Source organism: Panulirus ornatus, chromosome 7 (genome assembly GCF_036320965.1).
Source record: "Panulirus ornatus isolate Po-2019 chromosome 7, ASM3632096v1, whole genome shotgun sequence".
Classification (NCBI taxonomy): Eukaryota; Metazoa; Arthropoda; class Malacostraca; order Decapoda; family Palinuridae; genus Panulirus; species Panulirus ornatus.
Window position 1 is genome coordinate 11783312 of NC_092230.1, and position 27198 is coordinate 11810509.

Here is a 27198-nt window from a genome sequence, read left to right on the forward strand (position 1 = left end):
TTCTGAGATAATGTTCTCGACTTCCACACATTCTTCAAGGCCCCCAGAATTTTCGCCCCCTCCCCCACCCTATGATCCACTTCCGCTTCCATGGTTCCATCCGCTGCCAGATCCACTCCCAGATATCTAAAACACTTCACTTCCTCCAGTTTTTCTCCGTTCAAACTCACCTCCCAATTGACTTGACCCTCAACCCTACTGTACCTAATAACCTTGCTCTTATTCACATTTACTCTTAACATTCTTCTTCCACACACTTTACCAAACTCAGTCACCAGCTTCTGCAGTTTCTCACATGAATCAGCCACCAGCGCTGTATCATCAGCGAACAACAACAGACTTCATACTTGCCCCTCTTTCCAAAACTCTTGCATTTACCTCCCTAACAACCCCATCCATAAACAAATTAAACAACCATGGAGACATCACACACCCCTGCCGCAAACCTACATTCACTGAGAACCAATCACTTTCCTATCTTCCTACATGTACACATGCCTTACATCCTCGATAAAAACTTTTCACTGCTTCTAACAACTTTCCTCCCACCCCATATATTCTTAATACCTTCCACAGAGCATCTCTATCAACTCTATCATATGCCTTCTCCAGATCCATAAATGCTACATACAAATCCATTTGCTTTTCTAAGTATTTCTCACATACATTCTTCAAAGCAAACACCTGATCCACACATCCTCTACCACTTCTGAAACCACACTGCTCTTCCCCAATCTGATGCTCTGTACATGCCTTCACCCTCTCAATCAATACCCTCCCATATAATTTCCCAGGAATACTCAACAAACTTATACCTCTGTAATTTGAGCACTCACTCTTATCCCCTTTGCCTTTGTACAATGGCACTATGCACGCATTCCGCCAATCCTCAGGCACCTCACCATGAGTCATACATACATTAAATAACCTTACCAACCAGTCAACAATACAGTCACCTCCTTTTTTAATAAATTCCTCTGCAATACCATCCAAACCTGCTGCCTTGCCGGCTTTCATCTTCCGCAAAGCTTTCACTACCTCTTCTCTGTTTACCAAATCATTTTCCCTAACCCTCTCACTTTGCACACCACCTCGACCAAAACACCCTATATCTGCCACTCTATCATCAAACACATTCAACAAACCTTCAAAATACTCACTCCATCTCCTTCTCACATCACCACTACTTGTTATCACCTCCCCATTTGCGCCCTTCACTGAAGTTCCCATTTGCTCCCTTGTCTTACGCACTTTATTTACCTCCTTCCAGAACATCTTTTTATTCTCCCTAAAATTTAATGATACTCTCTCACCCCAACTCTCATTTGCCCTTTTTTTCACCTCTTGCACCTTTCTCTTGACCTCCTGTCTCTTTTATACATCTCCCACTCAATTGCATTTTTTTCCCTGCAAAAATCGTCCAAATGCCTCTCTCTTCTCTTTCACCAATACTCTTACTTCTTCATCCCACCACTCACTACCCTTTCTAATCAACCCACCTCCCACTCTTCTCATGCCACAAGCATCTTTTGCGCAATCCATCACTGATTCCCTAAATACATCCCATTCCTCCCCCACTCCCCTTGCTTCCATTGTTCTCACCTTTTTCCATTCTGTACTCAGTCTCTCCTGGTACTTCCTCACACAGGTCTCCTTCTCAAGCTCACTTACTCTCACCACCCTCTTCACCCCAACATTCACTCTTCTTTTCTGAAAACCCATACAAATCTTCACCTTAGCCCCCACAAGATAATGATCAGACATCCCTCCAGTTGCACCTCTCAGCACATTAACATCCAAAAGTCTCTCTTTCGCACGCCTGTCAATTAACACGTAATCCAATAACGCTCTCTGGCCATCTCTCCTACTTACATAAGTATATTTATGTATATCTCGCTTTTTAAACCAGGTATTCCCAATCATCAGTCCTTTTTCAGCACATAAATCTACAAGCTCTTCACCATTTCCATTTACAACACTGAACACCCCATGTATACCAATTATTCCCTCAACTGCCACATTACTCACCTTTGCATTCAAATCACCCATCACTATAACCCGGTCTCGTGCATCAAAACCACTAACACACTCATTCAGCTGCTCCCAAAACACTTGCCTCTCTTGATCTTTCTTCTCATGCCCAGGTGCATATGCACCAATAATCACCCACCTCTCTCCATCAACTTTCAGTTTTACCCATATTAATCGAAAATTTACTTTCTTACACTCTATCACATACTCCCACAACTCCTGTTTCAGGAGTATTGCTACTCCTTCCCTTGCTCTTGTCCTCTCACTAACCCCTGACTTTACTCCCCAGACATTTCCAAACCACTCTTCCCCTTTACCCTTGAGCTTCGTTTCACTCAGAGCCTAAACATCCAGGTTCCTTTCCTCAAACATGCTACCTATCTCTCCTTTTTTCACATCTTGGTTACATCCACACACATTTAGGCACCCCACTGTGAGCCTTCGAGGAGGATGAGCACTCCCCGCGTGACTCCTTCTTCTATTTCCCATTTTAGAAAGTTAATACAAGGAGGGGAGGATTTCTGGCCCCCTGCTCCCGTCCCCTCTAGTCGCTTTCTACGACACGTGAGGAATACGTGGGAAGTATTCTTTCACCCCTATCCCCAGGGATAATATACATATATATATACATATACACACACACACACACACACACACACACACACACACACACACACATATACACACACACACACACACATATATTTACATATGAAAAATGTAAGAAACAATTTAGAAAACTGAAACTTCTAGCTTGAAATGAATGAAAAAATGAATGTCACATAATGGTTCAACCTCTGGCTATGGAAAAAAGGAAATGTATAATTTATTTACACAAACGTCAATAGCAGTTCTCATCAATTTAACCACTGTATCAATAAGCTTCAATGTCTAAGCTAAATTTTTCTCCAATTTCACTATTTTCCTTCACATTTTCAATTTGTCTGAAGGTTCTACTTCAAGAGTGATTGTTTTTCCAGTAAGGGTCTTCACATCTTGGTTACATCCACACACATTTAGGCACCCCACTCTGAGCCTTCGAGGAGGATGCTTGTGGTGCTGACTTCAAAACTTCCCTTTTAGAAAGTTAAAATACAAGGAGGGGAGGGTTTCTAGCTTCCTGCTCCCGTCCCCTTTAGTCGCCTTCTATAACATGTGGGGAATGTGTGGGAAGTATTCTTTCTGCCATCCCTATTATTATTATTATTTATTATTATCAATTATTATCATTATTATTATTATTATTATTATTGTTATTATTATTATTATTATTATTATTATTATTATTATTATTATTATTATTATTTATTTATTTATTTATTTGATTTATTTTGCTTTGTTGCTGTCTCCCGCATTAGCGAGGTAGCGCAAGGAAACAGACGAAAGAAATGGCCCAACCCACCCACATACACATGTATATACATACACGTCCACACACGCAAATATACATACCTATACATCTCAATGTACACATATATATACACACACAGACATATACATATATACACAGGTACATAATTCATAGTGTCTGCCTTTATTTATTCCCATCGCCACCCCGCCACACATGGAATAACAACCCCCTCCCCCCTCATGTGTGCGAGGTAGCACTAGGAAAAGACAACAAAGGCCCCATTCGTTAACACTCAGTCTCTAGCTGTCATGTAATAATGCACCGAAACCACAGCTCCCTTTCCACATCCAGGCCCCACACAACTTTCCATAGTTTACCCCGGACGCTTCACATGCCCTGGTTCAATCCATTGACAGCACGTTGACCCCAGTATACCACATCGTTCCAATTCACTCTATTCCTTGCACGCCTTTCACCCTCCTGCGTGTTCAGGCCCTGATCACTCAAATTCTTTTTCACTCTATCTTTCCACCTCCAATTTGGTCTCCCACTTCTCCTCATTCCCTCCACCTCTGATACATATATCTTCTTAGTCAATCTTTCCTCACTCATTCTCTCCATGTGACCAAACCATTTCAAAACACCCTCTTCTGCTCTCTCAACCATACTCTTTTTATTTCCACACATCTCTCTTACCGTTACATTACTTACTCGATCAAACCACCTCACACCACATACTGTCCTCAAACATCTCATTTCCAGCACATCCACCATCCTGCGCACAACTCTATCCATAGCCCACGCCTCGCAACCATACAGCTTTGTTGGAACCACTATTCCTTCAAACATACCCATTTTTGCTTTCCGAGATAATGTTCTCGACTTCCAAACATTGTTCAACGCTCCCAGAACTTTTGCCCCCTCACTTACCCTATGATTCACTTCCGCTTCCATGGTTCCATCCGCTGCCAGATCCACTCCCAGACATCTAAAACACTTTACTTCCTCCAGTTTTTCTCCATTCAAACTAACCTCCCAGTTGACTTGACCCTCATCCCTACTATACCTAATAACCTTGCTCTTATTCACATTTACTCTTAACTTTTTTCTTTCACACACTTTATCAAACTCAGTCACCAGCTTCTGCAGTTTCTCACATGAATCAGCCACCAGCGCTCTATCATCAGCGAATAACAACTTACTTCCCAAGCTCTTTCATCCACAACAGACTGCATACTTGCCGCTCTTTCCAAAAAAAATTGCATTCACCTCCCTACCAACCCCATCCATAAACAAATTAAACAACCATGGAGACATCACACACCCCTGCAACAAACCTACATTCACTGAGAACCTATCACTTTCCTCTCTTCCTACACGTACACATGCCTTACATCCTCGATGAAAACTTTTCACTGCTTCTAACAACTTGCCTCCCACACCATATATTCTTAATACTTTCCACAGAGCATCTCTATCAACTCTATCATATGCCTTTTCCAGGTCCATAAATGCTACATACAAATCCATTTGCTTTTCTAAGTATTTCTCACATACATTCTTCAAAGCAAACACCTGATCCACACATCCTCTACCACTTCTGAAACCACACTGCTCTTCACCAATCTGATGCTCTGTACATGCCTTCACCCTCTCAATCAATACCCTCCCATATAATTTCCCAGGAATACTCAACAAACTTATACCTCTGTAATTTGAGCACTCACTCTTATCCCCTTTGCCTTTGTACAATGGCACTATGCAAGCATTCCACCAATCCTCAGGCACCTCACCATGAATCATACATACCTTAAATAACCTTACCAACCAGTCAACAATACAGTCACACCCTTTTTTAATAGATTCCACTGCAATACCATCCAAACCTGCTGCCTTGCCGGCTTTCATCTTCCGCAAAGCTTTTACTACCTCTTCTCTGTTTAACAAATTATTTTCCCTAACCCTCTCACTTTGCACACCACCTCGACCAAAACACCCTATATCTACCACTCTATCATCAAACGCATTCAACAAACCTTCAAAATGCTCACTCCATCTCTTTCTCACATCACCACTACTTGTTATCACCTCCCCATTAGCCCCCTTCACTGAAGTTCCTATTTGCTCCCTTGTCTTACGCACTTTATTTACCTCCTTCCAAAACATCTTTTTATTCTCCCTAAAATTTAATGATACTCTCTCACCCCAACTCTCATTTGCCCTCTTTTTCACCTCTTGCACCTTTCTCTTGACCTCCTGCCTCTTTCTTTTATACATCTCCCACTCATTTGCATTTTTTCCCAGCTAAAATCGTCCAAACGCCTCTCTCTTCTCTTTCACTAATAATCTTACTTCTTCATCCCACCACTCACTACCCTTTCAAATCCGCCCAACTCCCACGCTTCTCATGCCACAAGCATCTTTTGCGCAAGCCATCACTGCTTCCCTAAATACATCCCATTCCTCCCCCACTCCCCTTACCTCCTTTGTTCTCACCTTTTTCCATTCTGTACTCAGTCTCTCCTGGTACTTCCTCACACAAGTCTCCTTCCCAAGCTCACCTACTCTCACCACTCTTTTCACCCCAACACTCTCTCTTCTTTTCTGAAAACCCCTACAAATCTTCCCCTTTGCCTCCACAAGATAATGATCAGACATCCCTCCTGTTGCACCTCTCAGCACATTAACATCCAAAAGTCTCTCTTTTGCGCGCCTATCAATTATCACGTAATCCAGTAACGCTCTCTGGCCATCTCTCCTACTTACATACGTATACTGTATATCTCTCTTTTTAAACCAGGTATTCCCAATCACCAGTCCTTTCTCAGCACACAAATCCTCAAGCTCTTCACCATTTCCATTTACAACACTGACACCCCATGTATACCAATTATTCCCTCAACTGCCACATTACTCACCTTTGCATTCAAATCACCCATCACTATAGTCCGGTCTTGTGCATCAAAACCACTAACACACTCATTCAGCTGCTCCCAAAACACTTGCCTCTCATGATCTCTCTTCTCATGCCCAGGTGCATATGCACCAATAATCACCCATCTCTCTCCATCCACTTTCAGTTTTACCCATATCAATCTAGAATTTACTTTCTTACACTCTATCACATACTCCCACAACTCGTGTTTCAGGAGTAGTGCTACTCCTTCCCTTGCTCTTGTCCTCTCACTAACCCCTGACTTTACTCCCAAGACATTCCCAAACCACTCTCCCCCTTTACCCTTGAGCTTTGTTTCACTCAGAGCCAAAAGATCCAGGCTCCTTTCCTCAAACATACTACCTATTTCTCCTTTTTTCTCATCTTGGTTACATCCACACACATTTAGACACCCCAATCTGAGCCTTCGAAGAGGATGAGCACTCCCCGCATGACTCGTTGTTCTATTTCCCCTTTTAGAAAGTCAAAATACAAGGAGGGGAGGGTTTCTGGCCCCCCGCTCCCATCCCCTTTAATCGCCTTCTACAACACGTGGGGATTGCTGGGAAGTATTCTTTCTCCCCTATCCCCTATCACATCCTGTGATAGTGAGGCAGTGCCAGGAAACATACAAAGTAAGACCCATCTACTCTCATACGCATAAACACACATATACATACATTCGTCCTGGGGATAAGGGAGAAAGTATACTTCCCACGCATTCCTCACGTGTCGTAGAAGGCAACTAAAGGGGACGGGAGCAGGGGGCTGGAAACCCTCCCCTCCTTGTATTTTAACATTTTAAAGGGGGAAACAGAAGAAGGAGTCATGCGGGAAGTGCTTATCCTCCTCAAAGGCTCAGATTGAGGTGTCTAAATGTGTGTGGATGTAACCAAGATGAGAAAAAAGGAGAGATAGGTAGTATGTTTGACAAAAGGAACCTGGATGTTTTGGCTCTGAGTGAAAGAAAGCTCAAGGGTAAAGGGGAGGAGTGGTTTGGGAATGTCTTGGGAGTAAAGTCAGGGGTTAGTGAGAGGACAAGAGCAAGGGAAGGAGTAGCACTGCTCTTGAAACAGGAGTGGTGGGAGTATATGATAGAGTATAAGAAAGTAAACTCTAGATTGATATAGGTAAAACTGAAAGTGGATGGAGAGAGATGGGTGATTATTGGTGCATATGCACCTGGGCATGAGAAGAAAGATCATGAGAGGCAAGTGTTTTGGGAGTAACTGAGTGAGTGTGCTAGTAGTTTTTATGAACGAAACTGGGTTATAGTGATGGGTGATTTGAATGCAAAGGTGAGTAATGTGGCAGTTGAGGGAATAATTGGTGTACATGGGGTGTTCAGTGTTGTAAATGGAAATGGTGAAGAGCTTGTAGATTTATGTGCTGAAAAAGGACTTGTGATTGGGAATACCTAGTTTAAAAAGAGAGATATACATAAGTATACGTATGTAAGTAGGAGAGATGGCCAGAGAGCATAATTGGATTATGTGTTAATTGATAGGTGCGCGAAAGAGAGACTTTTGGATGTTAATGTGTTGAGAGAAGCAAGTGGAGGGATGTCTGATCATTATCTTGTGAAGGCGGAGGTGAAGATTTGTAGAGGTTTTCAGAAAAGAAGAGAGAATGGGGTGAAAAGAGTGGTGAGAGTAAGTGAGCTTGGGAAGTAGACTTGTGTGAGGAAGTACCAGGAGAGACTGAGTACAGAATTCAAAATGGTGAGAACAAAGGACGTAAGGGGAGTTGGGGAGGAATGGGATGTATTTAGGGAAGCAGTGATGGCTTGTGCAAAAGATGCTTGTGGGCAGATTAGAAAGGGTAGTGAGTGGTGGGATGAAGAAGTAAGATTATTAGTGAAAGAGAAGAGAGAGGCATTTGGACAATTGTTGCAGGGAAATAATGCAGAGGAGTGGGAGATGTATAAAAGAAAGAGGCAGGAGGTCAAGAGAAAGGTGCAAGAGGTGAAAAAGAGGGCAAATGAGAGTTGGGGTGAGAGAGTATCATCAAATTTTAGGGAGAATAAAAAGATGTTTTGGAAGGAGATAAATGAAGTGTGTAAGACAAGGGAACAAATGGGAACTTCAATGAAGGGGGCTAATGGGGAGGTGTTAACAAGTAGTGGTGATGTGAGAAGGAGATGTAGTGAGTATTTTGAAGGTTTGCTGAATGTGTTTGATGATAGAGTCGTAGATATAGGGTGTTTTAGTTGAGGTGGTGTGCAAAGTTAGAGAGTTAGGGAAAATGATTTGGTAAACAGAGAAGAGGTAGTAAAAACTTTGTGGATGATGAAAGCCGGCAAGGCAGTGGGTTTGGATGGTGTTGCACTGGAATTTATTGAAAAAGGGAGTGACTGTAATGTTGACTGGTTGGTAAGGTTATTTAATGTATTGGTGACTCATGGTGAGGTGCCTGAGGATTGTGAGAATGCTTGCATAGCACCATTGTACAAAGGCAAAGGGGATAAAAGTGAGTGCTCAGATTACAGAGGTATAATTTTGTTGAGTATTCCTGGTAAATTATATGGGAGGGTATTGATTGAGAGGGTGAAGGCATGTACAGAGCATCAGATTGGGGAAGAGCAGTGTGGTTTCAGAAGTGGTAGAGGATGTGTGGATCAGGTGTTTGCTTTGAAGAATGTATGTGAGAAATACTTAGAAAAGCAAATGGATTTGTATGTAGCATTTATGGATCTGGAGAAGGCATATGATAGAGTTGATAGAGATGCTCTGTGGAAGGTATTAGAATATATGGTGTGGGAGGCAAGTTGTTAGAAGCTGTGAAAAGTTTTAATCAAGGATGTAAGGCATGTTTATGTGTAGGAAGAGAGGAAAGTGAATGGTTCTTAGTGAATGTAGGTTTGCGGCAGGGGTGTGTGATGTCTCCATGGTTGTTTAATTTGTTTATGGATGGGGTTGTTAGGGAGGTGAATGCAAGAGTTTTGGAAAGAGGGGCAAGTATGCAGTCTGTTGTGGATGAGAGAGCTTGGGAAGTGAGTCAGTTGTTGTTCGCTGATGATACAGCACTGGCGGCTGATTCATATGAGAAACTGCAGAAGCTGGTGACTGAGTTTGGTAAAGTGTGTGAAAGAGTAAATGTGAATAAGAGCAAGGTTATTAGGTACAGTAGGGTTGAGGGTCAAGTCAATTGGGAGGTAAGTTTGACTGGAGAAAAGTGGAGGAAGTGAAGTGTTTTAGATATGTGGGAGTGGATTTGGCAGCGGATGGAACCATGGAAACGGAAGAGAATCATAGGGTGGGGGAGGGGGCAAAAGTTCTGGGAGTGTTGAAGACTGTGTGGAAGTCGAGGACATTATCTTGGAAAGCAAAAATGGGTATGCTTGAAGGAATAGTGGTTCCAACAATATTATATTGTTGCGAGTCATGGGCTTTGGATAGAGTTGTGCGCAGGAGGGTGGATGTGCTCAAAATGAGATGTTTGGGACAATATGTGGTGTGAGGTGGTTTGATCGAGTAAGTAATAATAGGGTAAGAGAGATGTGTGGTAATAAAAAGAGTATGGTTGAGAGAGCAGAAGAGGGTGTTTTGAAATAGTTTGGCCACTTGGAGAGAATGAGTGAGGAAAGATTGACCAAGAGGATATATGTGTCAGAGTTGGAGGGAACGAGGAGAAGTGGGAGACCAAATTGGAGGTGGAAAGATGGAGTGAAAAAGATTTTGAGTGATTTGGGCCTGACCATGCAGGAGGGTGAAAGGCGTGTAAGGAATAGAGTGAATTGGAATGATGTGGTGTACTGGGGTTGACGTGCTGTCAGTGGATTGATCCAGGGCATGTGAAGCGTCTGGGGTAAACCATGGAAAGTTCTGTGGGGCCTGGATATAGAAAAGGAGCTGTGGTTTTGGTGCATTATTACATGACAGCTAGACACTGAGTGTGAACGAATGTGGCTTTTGTTGCCTTTTCCTAGTGCTACCTCACGCACATGAGGTGGGGAAGGGGTTGTTATTTCATGTTTCGGGGTGGCAATGGGAATGAATAAATGTAGACAGTATGAATTATGTACATGTGTATGTATTTATTTGTCTGTGTGTGTATATATATATGTATATGTTGAGATGTATAGGTATGTATATTTGTGTGTGTGGACATGTATGTATATACATGTGGATGTGGGTGGGTTGGGCCATTCTTTCATCTATTTCGTTGCGCTACCTTGCTAATGCGGGAGACAGCGACAAAGCAAAATATATAAATGAATAATTAAAATAAATATTTTTTTCTATTATACTTAGTCGCTGTCTCCTGCATTAGCGAGGTAGCACAAGGAAACAGACAAAAGAACGACCCAACCTACCCACATACACATGTATATCCATAAGCACACACACACATGCACATACCTATTCCTTTCAATATATATATATATATATATATATATATATATATATATATATATATATATATATATATATATATATATCCCTGGGGATAGGGGAGAAAGAATACTTCCCACGTATTCCCTGCGTGTTGTAGAAGTCGACTAAAAGGGAAAGGAGCGGGGGGCTGGAAATCCTCCCCTCTCGTTTTTTTTTTTTTAATTTTCCAAAAGAAGGAACAGAGAAGGGGGCCAGGTGAGGATATTCCCTCAAAGGCCCAGTCCTCTGCTTTTAACGCTACCTCGCTATCGCGGGAAATGGCGAATAGTATGAAAAAAAAAAGAAATATATATATATATATATATATATATATATATATATATATATATATATATATATATATATATATATATATATATCTTCTTTTTTTTCTTCATACTATTCGCCATTTCCCGCGATAGCGAGGTAGCGTTAAGAACAGAGGACTGGGCCTTTGAGGGAATATCCTCACCTGGTCCCCTTCTCTGTTCCTTCTTTTGGAAAATTAAAAAAAAACGAGAGGGGAGGATTTCCAGCCCCCCGCTCCCTTCCCTTTTAGTCGCCTTCTACGACACGCAGGGAATACGTGGGAAGTATTCTTTCTCCCCTATCCCCAGGGATATATATATATATATATATATATATATATATATATATATATATATATATATATATTTCTTTTTTTTTTTGCTTTGTCGCTGTCTCCCGCGTTTGCGAGGTAGCGCAAGGAAACAGACGAAAGATATGGCCCAACCCACCCCCATACACATGTATATACATACGTCCACACACGCAAATATACATACCTACACAGCTTTCCTCCCCTCCTTGTATTAACTTTCTAAAATGGGAAACAGAAGAAGGAGTCACGCGGGGAGTGCTCATCCTCCTCGAAGGCTCAGAGTGGGGTGCCTAAATGTGTGTGGATGTAACCAAGATGTGAAAAAAGGAGAGATAGGTAGTATGTTTGAGGAAAGGAACCTGGATGTTTTGGCTCTGAGTGAAACGAAGCTCAAGGGCAAAGGGGAAGAGTGGTTTGGGAATGTCTGGGGAGTAAAGTCAGGGGTTAGTGAGAGGACAAGAGCAAGGGAAGGAGTAGCAATACTCCTGAAACAGCAGTTGTGGGAGTATGTGATAGAGTGTAAGAAAGTAAATTCTCGATTAATATGGGTAAAACTGAAAGTTGATGGAGAGAGGTGGGTGATTATTGGTGCATATGCACCTGGGCATGAGAAGAAAGATCAAGAGAGGCAAGTGTTTTGGGAGCAGCTGAATGAGTGTGTTAGTGGTTTTGATGCACGAGACCGGGTCATAGTGATGGGTGATTTGAATGCAAAGGTGAGTAATGTGGCAGTTGAGGGAATAATTGGTATACATGGGGTGTTCAGTGTTGTAAATGGAAATGGTGAAGAGCTTGTAGATTTATGTGCTGAAAAAGGACTGATGATTGGGAAAACCTGGTTTAAAAAGCGAGATATACATAAGTATACTTATGTAAGTAGGAGAGATGGCCAGAGAGCGTTATTGGATTACGTGTTAATTGACAGGCGTGCGAAAGAGAGACTTTTGGATGTTAATGTGCTGAGAGGTGCAACTGGAGGGATGTCTGATCATTATCTTGTGGAGGCTAAGGTGAAGATTTGTATGGGTTTTCAGAAAAGAAGAGTGAATGTTGGGGTGAAGAGGGTGGGGGGAGTAAGTGAGCTTGAGAAGGAGACCTGTGTGAGGAAGTACCAGGAGAGACTGAGTACAGAATGGAAAAAGATGAGAACAATGGAAGTAAGGGGAGTGGGGGAGGAATGGGATGTATTTAGGGAATCAGTGATGGATTGCACAAAAGATGCTTGTGGCATGAGAAGAGTGGGAGGTGGGTTGATTAGAAAGGGTAGTGAGTGGTGGGATGAAGAAGTAAGAGTATTAGTGAAAGAGAAGAGAGAGGCATTTGGATGATTTTTGCAGGGAAAAAACGCAATTGAGTGGGAGATGTATAAAAGAAAGAGACAGGAGGTCAAGAGAAAGGTGCAAGAGGTGAAAAAAAGGGCAAATGAGAGTTGAGGTGAGAGAGTATCATTAAATTTTAGGGAGAATAAAAAGATGTTCTGGAAGGAGGTAAATAAAGTGCGTAAGACAAGGGAGCAAATGGGAACTTCGGTGAAGGGCGCAAGTGGGGAGGTGATAACAAGTAGTGGTGATGTGAGAAGGAGATGGAGTGAGTATTTTGAAGGTTTGTTGAATGTGTTTGATGATAGAGTGGCAGATATAGGGTGTTTTGGTCGAGGTGGTTTGCAAAGTGAGAGGGTTAGGGAAAATGATTTGGTAAACAGAGAAGAGGTAGTGAAAGCTTTGCGGAAGATGAAAGCCGGCAAGGCAGCAGGTTTGGATGGTATTGCAGTGGAATTTATTAAAAAAGGGGGTGACTGTATTGTTGACTGGTTGGTAAGGTTATTTAATGTATGTATGACTCATGGTGAGGTGCCTGAGGATTGGCGGAATGCGTGCATAGTGCCATTGTACAAAGGCAAAGGGGATAAGAGTGAGTGCTCAAATTACAGAGGTATAAGTTTGTTGAGTATTCCTGGTAAATTATATGGGAGGGTATTGATTGAGAGGGTGAAGGCATGTACAGAGCATCAGATTGGGGAAGAGCAGTGTGGTTTCAGAAGTGGTAGAGGATGTGTGGATCAGGTGTTTGCTTTGAAGAATGTATGTGAGAAATACTTAGAAAAGCAAATGGATTTGTATGTAGCATTTATGGATCTGGAGAAGGCATATGATAGAGTTGATAGAGATGCTCTGTGGAAGGTATTAAGAATATATGGTGTGGGAGGAAAGTTGTTAGAAGCAGTGAAAAGTTTTTATCGAGGATGTAAGGCATGTGTACGTGTAGGAAGAGAGGAAAGTGATTGGTTGTCAGTGAATGTAGGTTTGCGGCAGGGATGTGTGATGTCTCCATGGTTGTTTAATTTGTTTATGGATGGGGTTCTTAGGGAGGTAAATGCAAGAGTTTTGGAAAGAGGGGCAAGTATGAAGTTTGTTGTGGATGAGAGAGCTTGGGAAGTGAGTCAGTTGTTGTTCGCTGATGATACAGCGCTGGTGGCTGATTCATGTGAGAAACTGCAGAAGCTGGTGACTGAGTTTGGAAAAGTGTGTGGAAGAAGAAAGTTAAGAGTAAATGTGAATAAGAGCAAGGTTATTAGGTACAGTAGGGTTGAGGGTCAAGTCAATTGGGAGGTGAGTTTGAATGGAGAAAAACTGGAGGAAGTGAAGTGTTTTAGATATCTGGGAGTGGATCTGGCAGCGGATGGAACCATGGAAGCGGAAGTGGATCATAGGGTGGGGGAGGGGGCGAAAATCCTGGGGGGCCTTGAAGAATGTGTGGAAGTCGAGAACATTATCTCGGAAAGCAAAAATGGGTATGTTTGAAGGAATAGTGGTTCCAACAATGTTGTATGGTTGCGAGGCGTGGGCTATGGATAGAGTTGTGCGCAGGAGGATGGATGTGCTGGAAATGAGATGTTTGAGGACAATGTGTGGTGTGAGGTGGTTTGATCGAGTGAGTAACATAAGGGTAAGAGAGATGTGTGGAAATAAAAAGAGCGTGGTTGAGAGGGCAGAAGAGGGTGTTTTGAAGTGGTTTGGGCACATGGAGAGGATGAGTGAGGAAAGATTGACCAAGAGGATATATGTGTCGGAGGTGGAGGGAACGAGGAGAAGTGGGAGACCAAATTGGATGTGGAAAGATGGAGTGAAGAAGATTTTGTGTGATCGGGGCCTGAACATGCAAGAGGGTGAAAGGAGGGCAAGGAATAGAGTGAATTGGAGCGATGTGGTATACCGGGGTTGACGTGCTGTCAGTGGATTGAATCAGGGCATGTGAAGCGTCTGGGGTAAACCATGGAAAGCTGTGTAGGTATGTATATTTGCGTGTGTGGACGTATGTATATACATGTGTATGGGGGGGGTTGGGCCATTTCTTTCGTCTGTTTCCTTGCGCTACCTCGCAAACGCGGGAGACAGCGACAAAGTATAATAAAAAATAAAATAATAATTTCTTTTTTTTTTTGCTTTGTCGCTGTCTCCCGCATTTGCGAGGTAGCGCAAGGAAACAGACGAAAGATATGGCCCAACCCACCCCCATACACATGTATATACATACATCCACACACGCAAATATACATACCTACACAGCTTTCCATGGTTTACCCCAGACGCTTCACATGCCCTGATTCAATCCACTGACAGCACGTCAACCCCGGTATACCACATCGCTCCAATTCACTCTATTCCTTGCCCTCCTTTCACCCTCCTGCATGTTCAGGCCCCGATCACACAAAATCTTCTTCACTCCATCTTTCCACATCCAATTTGGTCTCCCACTTCTCCTCGTTCCCTCCACCTCCGACACATATATCCTCTTGGTCAATCTTTCCTCACTCATTCTCTCCATGTGCCCAAACCATTTCAAAACACCTTCTTCTGCTCTCTCAACCACGCTCTTTTTATTTCCACACATCTCTCTTACCCTTACGTTACTTACTTGATCAAACCACCTCACACCACACATTGTCCTCAAACATCTCATTTCCAGCACATCCATCCTCCTGCGCACCACTCTATCCATAGCCCACGCCTCGCAACCATACAACATTGTTGGAACCACTATTCCTTCAAACATACCCATTTTTACTTTCCGAGATAATGTTCTCGACTTCCACACATTCTTCAAGGCTCCCAGAATTTTCGCCCCCTCCCCCACCCTATGATCCACTTCCGCTTCCATGGTTCCATCCGCTGCCAGGTCCACTCCCAGATATCTAAAACACTTCACTTCCTCCAGTTTTTCTCCATTCAAACTCACCTCCCAATTGACTTGACCCTTAACCCTACTGTACCTAATAACATTGCTCTTATTCACATTTACTCTTAACTTTCTTCTTTCACACACTTTACCAAACTCAGTCACCAGCTTCTGCAGTTTCTCACATGAATCAGCCACCAGCGCTGTATCATCAGCGAACAACAACTGACTCACTTCCCAAGCTCTCTCATCCCCAACAGACTTCATACTTGCCCCTCTTTCCAAAACTCTTGCATTCACCTCCCTAACAACCCCATCCATAAACAAATTAAACAACCATGGAGACATCACACACCCCTGCCGCAAACCTACATTCACTGAGAACCAATCACTTTCCTCTCTTCCTACACATACACATGCCTTACATCCTCGATAAAAACTTTTCACTGCTTCTAACAACTTGCCTCCCACACCATATATTCTTAATACCTTCCACAGAGCATCTCTATCAACTCTATCATATGCCTTCTCCAGATCCATAAATACTACATACAAATCCATTTGCTTTTCTAAGTATTTCTCACATACATTCTTCAAAGCAAACACCTGATCCACACATCCTCTACCGCTTCTGAAACCACACTGCTCTTCCCCAATCTGATGCTCTGTACATGCCTTCACCCTCTCAATCAATACCCTCCCATATAATTTACCAGGAATACTCAACAAACTTATACCTCTGTAATTTGAGCACTCACTCTTATCCCCTTTGCCTTTGTACAATGGCACTATGCACGCATTCCGCCAATCCTCAGGCACCTCACCATGAGTCATACATACATTAAATAACCTTACCAACCAATCAACAATACAGTCACCCCCTTTTTTAATAAATTCCACTGCAATACCATCCAAACCTGCTGCCTTGCCGGCTTTCATCTTCCGCAAAGCTTTTACTACCTCTTCTCTGTTTACCAAATCATTTTCCCTAACCCTCTCACTTTGCAAACCACCTCGACCAAAACACCCTATATCTGCCACTCTATCATCAAACACATTCAACAAACCTTCAAAATACTCACTCCATCTCCTTCTCACATCACCACTACTTGTTATCACCTCCCCATTTGTGCCCTTCACTGAAGTTCCCATTTGCTCCCTTGTCTTACGCACTTTATTTACCTCCTTCCAGACCATCTTTTTATCCTCCCTAAAATTTAATGATACTCTCTCACCCCAACTCTCATTTGCCCTTTTTTTCACCTCTTGCACCTTTCTCTTGACCTCCTGTCTCTTTCTTTTTTACATCTCCCACTCAATTGCATTTTTCCCTGCAAAAATCGTCCAAATGCCTCTCTCTTCTCTTTCACTAAATTGTTTCTTACATTTTTCATATGTATATATATATGTATGTGTGTGTGTGTGTATATGTGCGTATGTGTGTGTATGTGTATATATATATATATATATATATATATATATATATATATATATATATATATATATATATATTATCCCTGGGGATGGGGTGAAAGAATACTTCCCACGCATTCCTCGCATGTCGTAGAAAGCGACTAGAGGGGACGGGAGCGGGGGGCCAGAAATCCTCCCCTCCTTGTACTTTTTTAACTTTCTAAAATGGGAAACAGAAGAAGGAGTCACGCGGGGAGTGCTCATCCTCCTCGAAGGCTCAGATTGGGGTGCCTAAATGTGTGTGGATGTAACCAAGATGTGAAAAAAGGAGAGATAGGTAATATGTTTGAGGAAAGGAACCTGGATGTTTTGGCTCTGAGTGAAACGAAGCTCAAGGGTAAAGGGGAAGAGTGGTTTGGGAAGGTCTTGGGAGTAAAGTCAGGGGTTTGTGAGAAGACATGAGCAAGGGAAGGAGTAGCAATACTCCTGAAACAGGAGTTGTGGGAGTATGTGATAGAATGTAAGAAAGTAAATTCTCGATTAATATGGGTAAAACTGAAAGTTGATGGAGAGAGATGGGTGATTATTGGTGCATATGCACCTGGGCATGAGAAGAAAGATCATGAGAGGCAAGTGTTTTGGGAGCAGCTGAATGAGTGTGTTAGTGGTTTTGATGCATGAGACCGGGTTATAGTGATGGGTGATTTGAATGCAAAGGTGAGTAATGTGGCAGTTGAGGGAGTAATTGGTATACATGGGGTGTTCAGTGTTGTAAATGGAAATGGTGAAGAGCTTGTAGATTTATGTGCTGAAAAAGGACTGATGATTGGGAATACCTAGTTTAAAAAGCGAGATATACATAAGTATACTTATGTAAGTAGGAGAGATGGCCAGAGAGCGTTATTGGATTACGTGTTAATTGACAGGCGCGCGAAAGAGAGACTTTTGGATGTTAATGTGCTGAGAGGTGCAACTGGAGGGATGTCTGATCATTATCTTGTGGAGGCTAAGGTGAAGATTTGTATGGGTTTTCAGAAAAGAAGAGTGAATGTTGGGGTGAAGAGGGTGGTGAGAGTAAGTGAGCTTGGGAAGGAGACTTGTGTGAGTAAGTACCTGGAGAGACTGAGTACAGAATGGAAAAAGGTGAGAACAATGGAAGTAAGGGGAGTGGGGGAGGAATGGGATGTATTTAGGGAATCAGTGATGGATTGCGCAAAAGATGCTTGTGGCATGAGAAGAGTGGGAGATGGGTTGATTAGAAAGGGTAGTGAGTGGTGGGATGAAGAAGTAAGAGTATTAGTGATATATATATATATATCTTTTTCTTTTAAACTATTCGCCATTTCCCGCGTTAGCGAGGTAGCGCTAAGAACAGAGGACTGGGCCTTTTTTGGAATATCCTCAACTGGCCCCCTCTGTTCCTTCTTTTGGAAAATTTAAAAAAAAAAAAGAAAAAAAAAAAAACGAGAGGGGAGGATTTCCAGCCCCCCGCTCCCTCCCCTTTTAGTCGCCTTCTACGACACGCAGGGAATACGTGGGAAGTATTCTTAATCCCCTATCCCCAGGGATAATATATATATATATATATATATATATATATATATATATATATATATATATATATATGTAAGTGTGTAAAGTGGTAAAGTGTGTGAAAGAAGAAAGTTAAGAGTAAATGTGAATAAGAGCAAGGTTATTAGGTACAGTAGGGTTGAGGGTCAAGTCAATTGGGAGGCGAGTTTGAATGGAGAAAAACTGGAGGAAGTGAAGTGTTTTAGATATCTGGGAGTGGATCTGGCAGCGGATGGAAACATGGAAGCGGAAGTGGATCATAGGGTGGGGGAGGGGGCAAAAATTCTGGGAGCCTTGAAGAATGTGTGGAAGTCAAGAACATTATCTCGGAAAGCAAAAATGGGTATGTTTGAAGGAATAGTGGTTCCAACAATGTTGTATGGTTGCGAGGCGTGGACTATGGATAGAGTTGTGCACAGGAGGATGGATGTGCTGGAAATGAGATGTTTGAGGACAATGTGTGGTGTGGGGTGGTTTGATCGAGTAAGTAACGTAAGGGTAAGAGAGATGTGTGGAAATAAAAAGAGCATGGTTGAGAGAGCAGAAGAGGGTGTTTTGAAATGGTTTGGTCACATGGAGAGAATGAGTGAGGAAAGATTGACCAAGAGGATATATGTGTCGGAGGTGGAGGGAACGAGGAGAAGAGGGAGACCAAATTGGAGGTGGAAAGATGGAGTGAAAAAGATTTTGTGTGATCGGGGCCTGAACATGCAGGAGGGTGAAAGGAGGGCAAGGAATAGAGTGAATTGGAGCGATGTGGTATACCGGGGTTGACGTGCTGTCAATGGATTGAATCAAGGCATGTGAAGCGTCTGGGGTAAACCATGGAAAGCTGTGTAGGTATGTATATTTGCGTGTGTGGACGTATGTATATACATGTGTATGGGGGTGGGTTGGGCCATTTCTTTCATCTGTTTCCTTGCGCTATCTCGCAAACGCGGGAGACAGCGACAAAAAAAAAAAAAAAATTTATATATATATATATATATATATATATATATATATATATATATATATATATATATATATATGTTTATGTATATATCCATATCTCTGCCTCCATCCAATACCATCCCCACCCTGCCACACATGAAAATGGAACCCCCTCCCCCCGCACGCACATGAGGTAGCAACAGGAAAAGACAACAAATGCCACATTCGTTCACACTCAGTGTCTAGCTGTCATGTGTAATGCACTGAAACCACAGCTCCCTTTCCACATCCAGGCCTTACAAAATTTTCCATGGTTTACCTCAGACGCCTCACATGCCCTGGTATAATCCACTGACAGTATACCTCATCGTTCAAATTCACTCTATTCCTTGCACGCCTTTCACCCTTTTGTAAATTCAGGCCCCGATCGCTGAAAATCTTTTTCACTCCATTTTTCCACCAATTTTGTCTCCCACTTCTCATTCCCTTCACCCCTGACTCATATAGCCTCTTTTTCAATCTTCCCTCACTCATTCTCTCCATGTGACCTAACCATTTCAATACACCCTCTTCTGCTCTCTCAACCACACTCTTTTTTTAACCACACATCTCTCTTACCCTTTCAGCACTTACTTGATAAAACCACCTCACACCACATATTGTCCTCGAACATTTCGTTTCCAACACATCCACCCTCCTCCGCATAACACCATCTATAGCCCATGCCTCGCAACCATATAACATTGTTGGAACCACTATTCCTTCAAATGTACCCATTTTTGCTCTCTCAGATAATGTTCTCGCCTTCTACACATTCTTCAATGCTCCTAGAACTTTCATGCCCTCCCCCACCTTGTGACTCACTTCCATTTCCATGGTTCCATCCGCTGCCATATGCACTCCCAGATATCTATAACACTTCGTTTCCTCCAGTTTTTATCCATTCAAACTTACCTCCCAATTAACTTGTCCCTTAACCCTACTGAACCTAATAACCTTTCTCTTATTCACATTTACTCTCAACTTCCTTCTTTCACACACTTTACCAGACTCAGTCACCAACTTCTGCAGTTTCTCATCCGAATCAGCCACCAACGCTGTATCATCAGCGAACAACAACTGACTCATTTCCCAAGCTCTCTCATCCCCGACAGATTTCATACTTGCCTCATCCATAAACAAATTAAACAGCCACAGAGACATCACACACCCCTGCCACAAACCAACATTTACTGAGAACCAATCACTTTCATCTCTTCCTATTTGTATACATGCCTTACATCCTCAATAAAAACTTTTCACTGCTTCTTGCCACTTGCCTCCCACACGATATACTCTTAATACCTTCCACAAAGCATCTCTATCCACTCTATCATATGCTTTCTCCAGATCCATATATGTTACTTACAAGTTCATCTGCTTTTCTAAGTATTTCTCACATACATTCTTCAAAACATCGTCTACCAATTGTGAAACCACACTGCTTTTCCCCAATCTGATGCTCTGTACATATCTTTACCCTCTCAGTTAATACCCTCCCATATAATTTCCCTGCCGCTTTCTTTTATACAACCATCATTCATTTGCACTACTTCCTGTAAAAATTGTCTAAACGCCTCTCTCTTCTCTTTCACTAACAATTTTCTTCATCTCACCCATCACTACCCTTTCTAATCTGCCCACCTCTCACTTTTCTCATGCCACAAGCATATTTTGTGCAAGCCATCACTGCTTCCCGAAATACATTCCATTCCTCCTCTACTCCCCTTTTGTCATTTGCTCTCACTTTTTTCCATTCTGCACTCAATCTCTCCTGGTGCTTCCTCACACAAGTCTCCTTTCCATATACATATAAATACATAGGTATACACATACATACATTTGTCTTTTCCTAGCGCTACCTTGCGCACTGATGGGGGTAGGTGGGTGCTGTTTCATGTGTGGCAGGGTGGTGACAGGAATGGATGAAGGCAGCAAGTGTGGATGTGGTCATGTGTATGTGTGTGTGTGTGTGTGTGTATACGTTGAAATGTATAGGTGTGTACATGTGCATGTGTGGGTATATGCATATGTATGTGGGTGGATTGGGCCATTCTTTTGTCTGTTTCCTTTTGCTACCTCACTAACGCGGGAGACAGTGACTAAGTATAATTAAAAACACATACATTCATGCACATACATACACATATGTTCACATGTACATATTCATACTTGCCTGCCTTTACCCATTCCTGATGGCACATCGACCCCATTATACCACGTCGTTCCAATTCACTCTATTCTGTGCATGACTTTCACATGTTCAGGCCCTAATCACTCAAAATCTTTTTCACTCCATCCTTCCATCTCCAATTTGGTCTCCTATTTCTTGTTCCCTCCACTTCTGACACATATCCTTTTTGTCAACCATTCCTCTCTCTCTCTCTCTCCTTATGTCCAAACCATTTCAACACTCCCTCTTGTGCTCTCTCAACCACACATCTTTTATTACCACACATCTCTCTTTCCCTTTCATTTCTTACTCGCTCAAGCCACCTCACACCACACATCGTCCTCAAACTTTCAATTCCAGCTCATCCACCCTCCTCTGCACAACCCTATCTGTAGCTCTTGCCTCGCAACTGTATATTATTGTTGGAACCACTATTCCTTCAAACATACTCATTTTTGCTCTTCAAGGTAACTTTCTTTCCATACATTCTTCATCAGTCCCAGAACCTTCGCTCCCTCCCCCACCCAATGACACTTCTGCTTCCATGATTCTATTTACTGCCAAGTCCACTCCTTAATATCCCATGTGTCATAGAAGGTGAATGAAGGGGATGGGAGCAGGGGGGCTTGAAGCCCCCCTTCTTGTATTTCAATTTGTAAAAGAGGAAATGGAAAAAGAAGTCATTCTATATGGTTTTACAAAATTTGTACTTTCACTCTATTTCCTTTCAGACACCATTACTTTACTTTTACTTGCATTTACCTTCAATTGCCTATGCTCACACACACAGTAAAACACACTGACAACATTCTGCAACTCCTCTTCACTCCCAACAAACATTTCTTTCATGCAATCTACCAAATGCTTTTTTTTTAATCTCTTCCATCCTTTGTATTTCTGTATCTCATGACCTTATATCCAACTGATTCTGTAACCTATTAAGTATTTCTCTTAACATTTTAAACACCTCATTCACACATAACTACATCCCTACATTCACTGTATTTCGATCTAAGTTTTCAGTTATCTTTCTTTTATAATCCACCATGTATTTTTCCCCAAATCATCTCGATTGCCAATACTTTTATCTCTCCATTCTTCTGTACACCATACCTCCATTTCTCGCAAATCCTCGTACCCACAAAAACCATGAAATGGTTAGTCTCCAAAGAATCCTCTCAACTCTAGTGTCTAGCACTGCCTTTCTCAATCTTTCATCTACTGCCACTTTTCAACCAAAGCTTCCTCCTCTTCTCATCCATCATTCCTCATTCATGTATATTTGTGGATCATCTTGTGATGAAAAAGGTATTTGCAAGGAATAAACCCCTCCCGGAAACAAACATCCACAAGATAAATTCCATTCTCAATTACTTCAGGCACTTCCCATTTGCCAGCTGTCTCATCAATTTCATCACATCCCACTTTTGCATTCATGTCACCTATTACGACTGCATTTCTTTCATTCTCATGACCGTATATACAATCTCTCAGATTTCTCCAGAAATGCTTCATCTCATTCTTACCTCCCACAGTCTTCATATTCACAGGCCCATATACACATGCCCAGGTATACTTCACAATTCCAGTCTTTCCTTTCACCCACACTGTTCATGATCAATTCCTTTCATGCTCTGTAACACCTGCCTACGCTCTTGGTGATAGCAGAATTGCACATTCTTCTTTCCCTTTTCCCTAATAAATTTTATTCTTTCTCATCCATACCACTTCTCCTTCCATGCCCTCCCATGACTTGCATTCATTTCCCTTTTTTATCTCACTCACCCTGCCCAAGGATATGGGTTTCCCTAGTCTCCTGTGCATCCAAGCTACAAATTTTAAACTTCTCCACAAGCTCCCTCTTTCTCTCTCACCGGTCATCCCATTATATAATAATAGAAGTCTCTTGGTGGCACAGGAAATGCTGGAGTTTTCATCACCATCATTAAGAAGGTCAGAGGGGGTTAGACTGGCCCAACCCTCCTTTTCTGTCTCTTGGGGGTCATGACCTCTCTCAGTGACCAGTGACCCAACATGTGGCCAACTAACCAGTCTCTTCCCTCTGTCCATGGAGTGTGGAACTTTTTATAAGCTATTCATCTTACACATTGTGATTACCTATAAACATGTAGCAGTTTTACATTCTGATTGTAGCATATTAGTGTGGAGTATCTGATATAACTGTATTCCTGAAGATGCCTCTTTGAAGGTGAACATTGAAGTGAAAAGAATAATTTCAGTGAAATTGAGTTTAAACATTTACATCCTGGTAGGATAGTGATAAGAATATTAGAGACCGTAAGAAAGAAGAATCATTGCAAATATGCTTTCGTGTTTAGTACCACGTGCATAAAAGAAAATCTGCTTCTTGCATTTACTTGTGTAAACATATATGTATACAGTGTCTGCCAAAAAAAAAAAGCCTTGTCTCTTTTCCCAAACATTTTCAAAGGTAATGTCACACATATATTTTAGTACTCTGCTTCTCTCCTTTGGCCTTTGTTATCATCTGCAGACATCTTGGCATGGAATTGGGAAGGTTGCTGAAGTATTCTAAGTCCATGTTTTGGATCCATTGGGTCTTGATTACTTGAATGAGGCGAGGTTTTGAAGAGCTGTTGCAGTAAGCAGCCACCAGATTGTACATTCTGAGCTCCTAGTGTGCCTAGAAATCTTGTGTACCCACATTTTCTTGCTTCCATGCAAGAATTTGGGCTTGCTCCTCCTCGGAAAGGTAAAAGCCATCCATCTTGAAGCAAGGTGGAAGAAATACAGCATCCTTAAGTGAAATTCCCAAAATGAAGTGGTATCCAAGAAGAGCAAGGAATACCTTTCCATCAAGGTAGCCTTAGACACACTGATGTGGGTTGCTGTTACAACATACCATTAGAAACACTATCCTCAGTGATTGGATGAACATTGATTTCACTAAGAGTGGTTCATATGCTTGTACCCACGATGAACCTTAGCTGTGGATTGTCTTTGAAAATATATAGAAGACAATGTTTTTTTTTATGGACATTATGTATATAGAAGGTTTTGAGTTATTATTTATATAGAAGGTTTTGAGTTATATAGTGTGGAAGTGAAGCTGTTAGAAGCAGAGAGAAGTTTTTATCGATGGTGTAAGGTGTGTGTACTCTTGGGAAGAGAGGAAAGTGAGTGGCTACAAGTAAAGTTTGGTCTATGGCAGGAATGTGTGATGTTAACATTGCTATTTGATTTGTTTATGGATGGGGTGGTAAGGGAGGTAAATGCAAGTGTAAGAGATGAAGTGGCTTGGAAAGTGAGTCATTAGTTGACACATCACTGGTTGCAGATTCAAGGGAGAAACTGTAGTTGGTGACTGAGTTTGAAAGAGCACATGAAAGAATGAATTGAGAAGAAATGTGAATAAAAGCAAGGTTATTAGGTTTAGCAGGTTGAGGGACAGGTTCATTGAGGTGCAAATTTAAAGGGAGAAAAATTGGAGGGAGTGAAGTGCTTTTAAATATATGGGGGTTGACATAGTGGCAAATGGTACCAAGGATGCAAAATTGAATCATGGGGCTGGTGAAGGGGTGAGGGTTCTGGGAGCCCTTAAGAATGTATGGAATGAGAGAGGTCATTGTCTGAAAGGGCAAAAATAGGTATGTCTGAAGGTTTAGTAGTATGAACAATGCTATTTTCTCACTGTTACTAATCTTCTCAAAACCTAGGCAGTAGTGCCTATTTCCTTTTGGGAAAGCTTGAGGTAAGAAAGGAGGTGTACATCACACCTTTCCTATTCTAACATATAAGGCTGAATAATCAGTCATAAGTCTCAGCTTCTTGTTGACCCAAGGATGGTCTGGTGACATGAACATAGATGGTGCAGTAGTAAGCCAAGTTGCCATTTCCCAATCAGGTTAGGCTAAGGGCAAAATTTTTTTCTTTTTTGTGGTAAGATTTGTCTGTTTTTCTTGATGAATCTTCTTGGAGAAAGATTGTTGTGAAGGGAATTGGGCAAAATTTTTATCTTTGTTTTCCTAAATAAATACTCTTCTGCAAAATTTATTTTGATGACAATTTGGTTCTACAAAATTTATTTGATGACAATTTGGCCAAGGCTCTTAACACATGCTGTGCCAAGTGGAAAATAAATTGTTATCCAGATTTAAATTTCTTTACACTTTTGCATTTTCTGATTCTTTCCTATTTGTATTTTCTTTTTCATTCACTCTAGTAGACATTATGAAAAATAAGGAGTATCCAAGTTACAGATAAGAAAGTAGTAAGTTTAGATATTACAGAATTTGGATGTTATGATGGTATTTGTGAAGTCTGCAGCATTCTACAGTCAGGTTAAAGGAAACTGTTAGGGTGTGTTACAATGAGGAACACTGTTTCCTAAAAGTTAAGAGAAAGTTATGTTTACACTTGTTTGTTAGTACAAAATTGTTCACTTTGTTTTCAGGATTGCATTACTTTCTTTTGCATGAAGGACCATATCTCATGCAATTTTATTTTTCTTATTCCAGTTTTTATAATCTCATACTTTTTTTTCATTAAGGCCATTACTCTGGATTGTGTGTATTTACAGTTTTTATTTCATTTCCTTAATCATTTAGAGCACCTTTGGTTGTGGACCCTGTTGGACGAGGAGTTGGGGATGGGGGGGACTGCATAAGGGCAAGTGTAGGAACTCAGTCTGAAGCTTCTGCTGTTACAACCACGACTTTGACAACTACAGCACCAAGCATAGCCCCTACACACAAGAAATCTAGCAGGAGGCGAGAACCCAGGAGACATACTCTTCAGAACGGAATTGATAACAATATGGTGTGTATGGTTGAGATTACCTACTTGTACATGCAGTTAGGAATTTTGTACTCATTGATCCCCCTTGTTTGAGCTCTTTTCATACAGAATTTTGAACTACTGTATTTTTCTGTATGGAGTGCTTCATATGTCTTTTTCCGCTCTCCCATCACTCTGTTACTAGAATAGCATTCTCTTATAGTTGACCAATTCCTCCCTCTCAAAGTATTGTTGTATTGCCTTTGTTAGATATCTTGAAGAAGTTGAAAGCCATAATAAAGTCTTCCCTTGTCCCTCTTTCTAACATTTTAGGCATGCATGCTTACCTGTTTGAGCATATGGTGAGTGACTTTTCTAGTCGTGTAGCCCTTCACTACAATTGACATTTCTGTCATGCAGATATGAATTTATCAATATTATCTGCAGTCTTTTCTGGATTTGTTTAGCTTAGTAGTAGACACCCTCTACAACTGTTTTCTGATTTTCTGTGCCAAGTTTCTTGTCCTCATGTATAGCATTTTCTCAAGATTTGAAGTTATGGTTATAGAGACAAATGTGGATGAAGAAAGTATGCTGGATTCAGGCATAGAATGTAATTTATGTCACGAATATTATGTTTTCGAGTATCACTGGAGCCTCATGGTCACCAATCTTTCCCCATATAGGACTCTATAACTGAATTGTTTTTTCATCAATATGATCCACTAAGAATTTAGAAATGGTTATCATGCCAACCAACTTCCTCCTACTCTCCAGTGCAGGCAAAGCAACGACTTCATTTTTTGTTACGACTCAGTA

At 41.6% G+C, this 27198-nt stretch overlaps 1 protein-coding gene across 1 annotated transcript in view; it reads left to right on the forward strand.

Moving 5' to 3' along the window:
* Positions 1-27198, forward strand: part of LOC139749415 (uncharacterized) — a 267630-nt gene that overhangs the window by 199280 nt on the left and 41152 nt on the right. The window contains exon 7 of the mRNA XM_071663251.1: positions 26211-26421. Within this exon, the coding sequence (XP_071519352.1) occupies positions 26211-26421 (211 nt within the window). The remainder of the gene's footprint in view (positions 1-26210; positions 26422-27198) is intronic.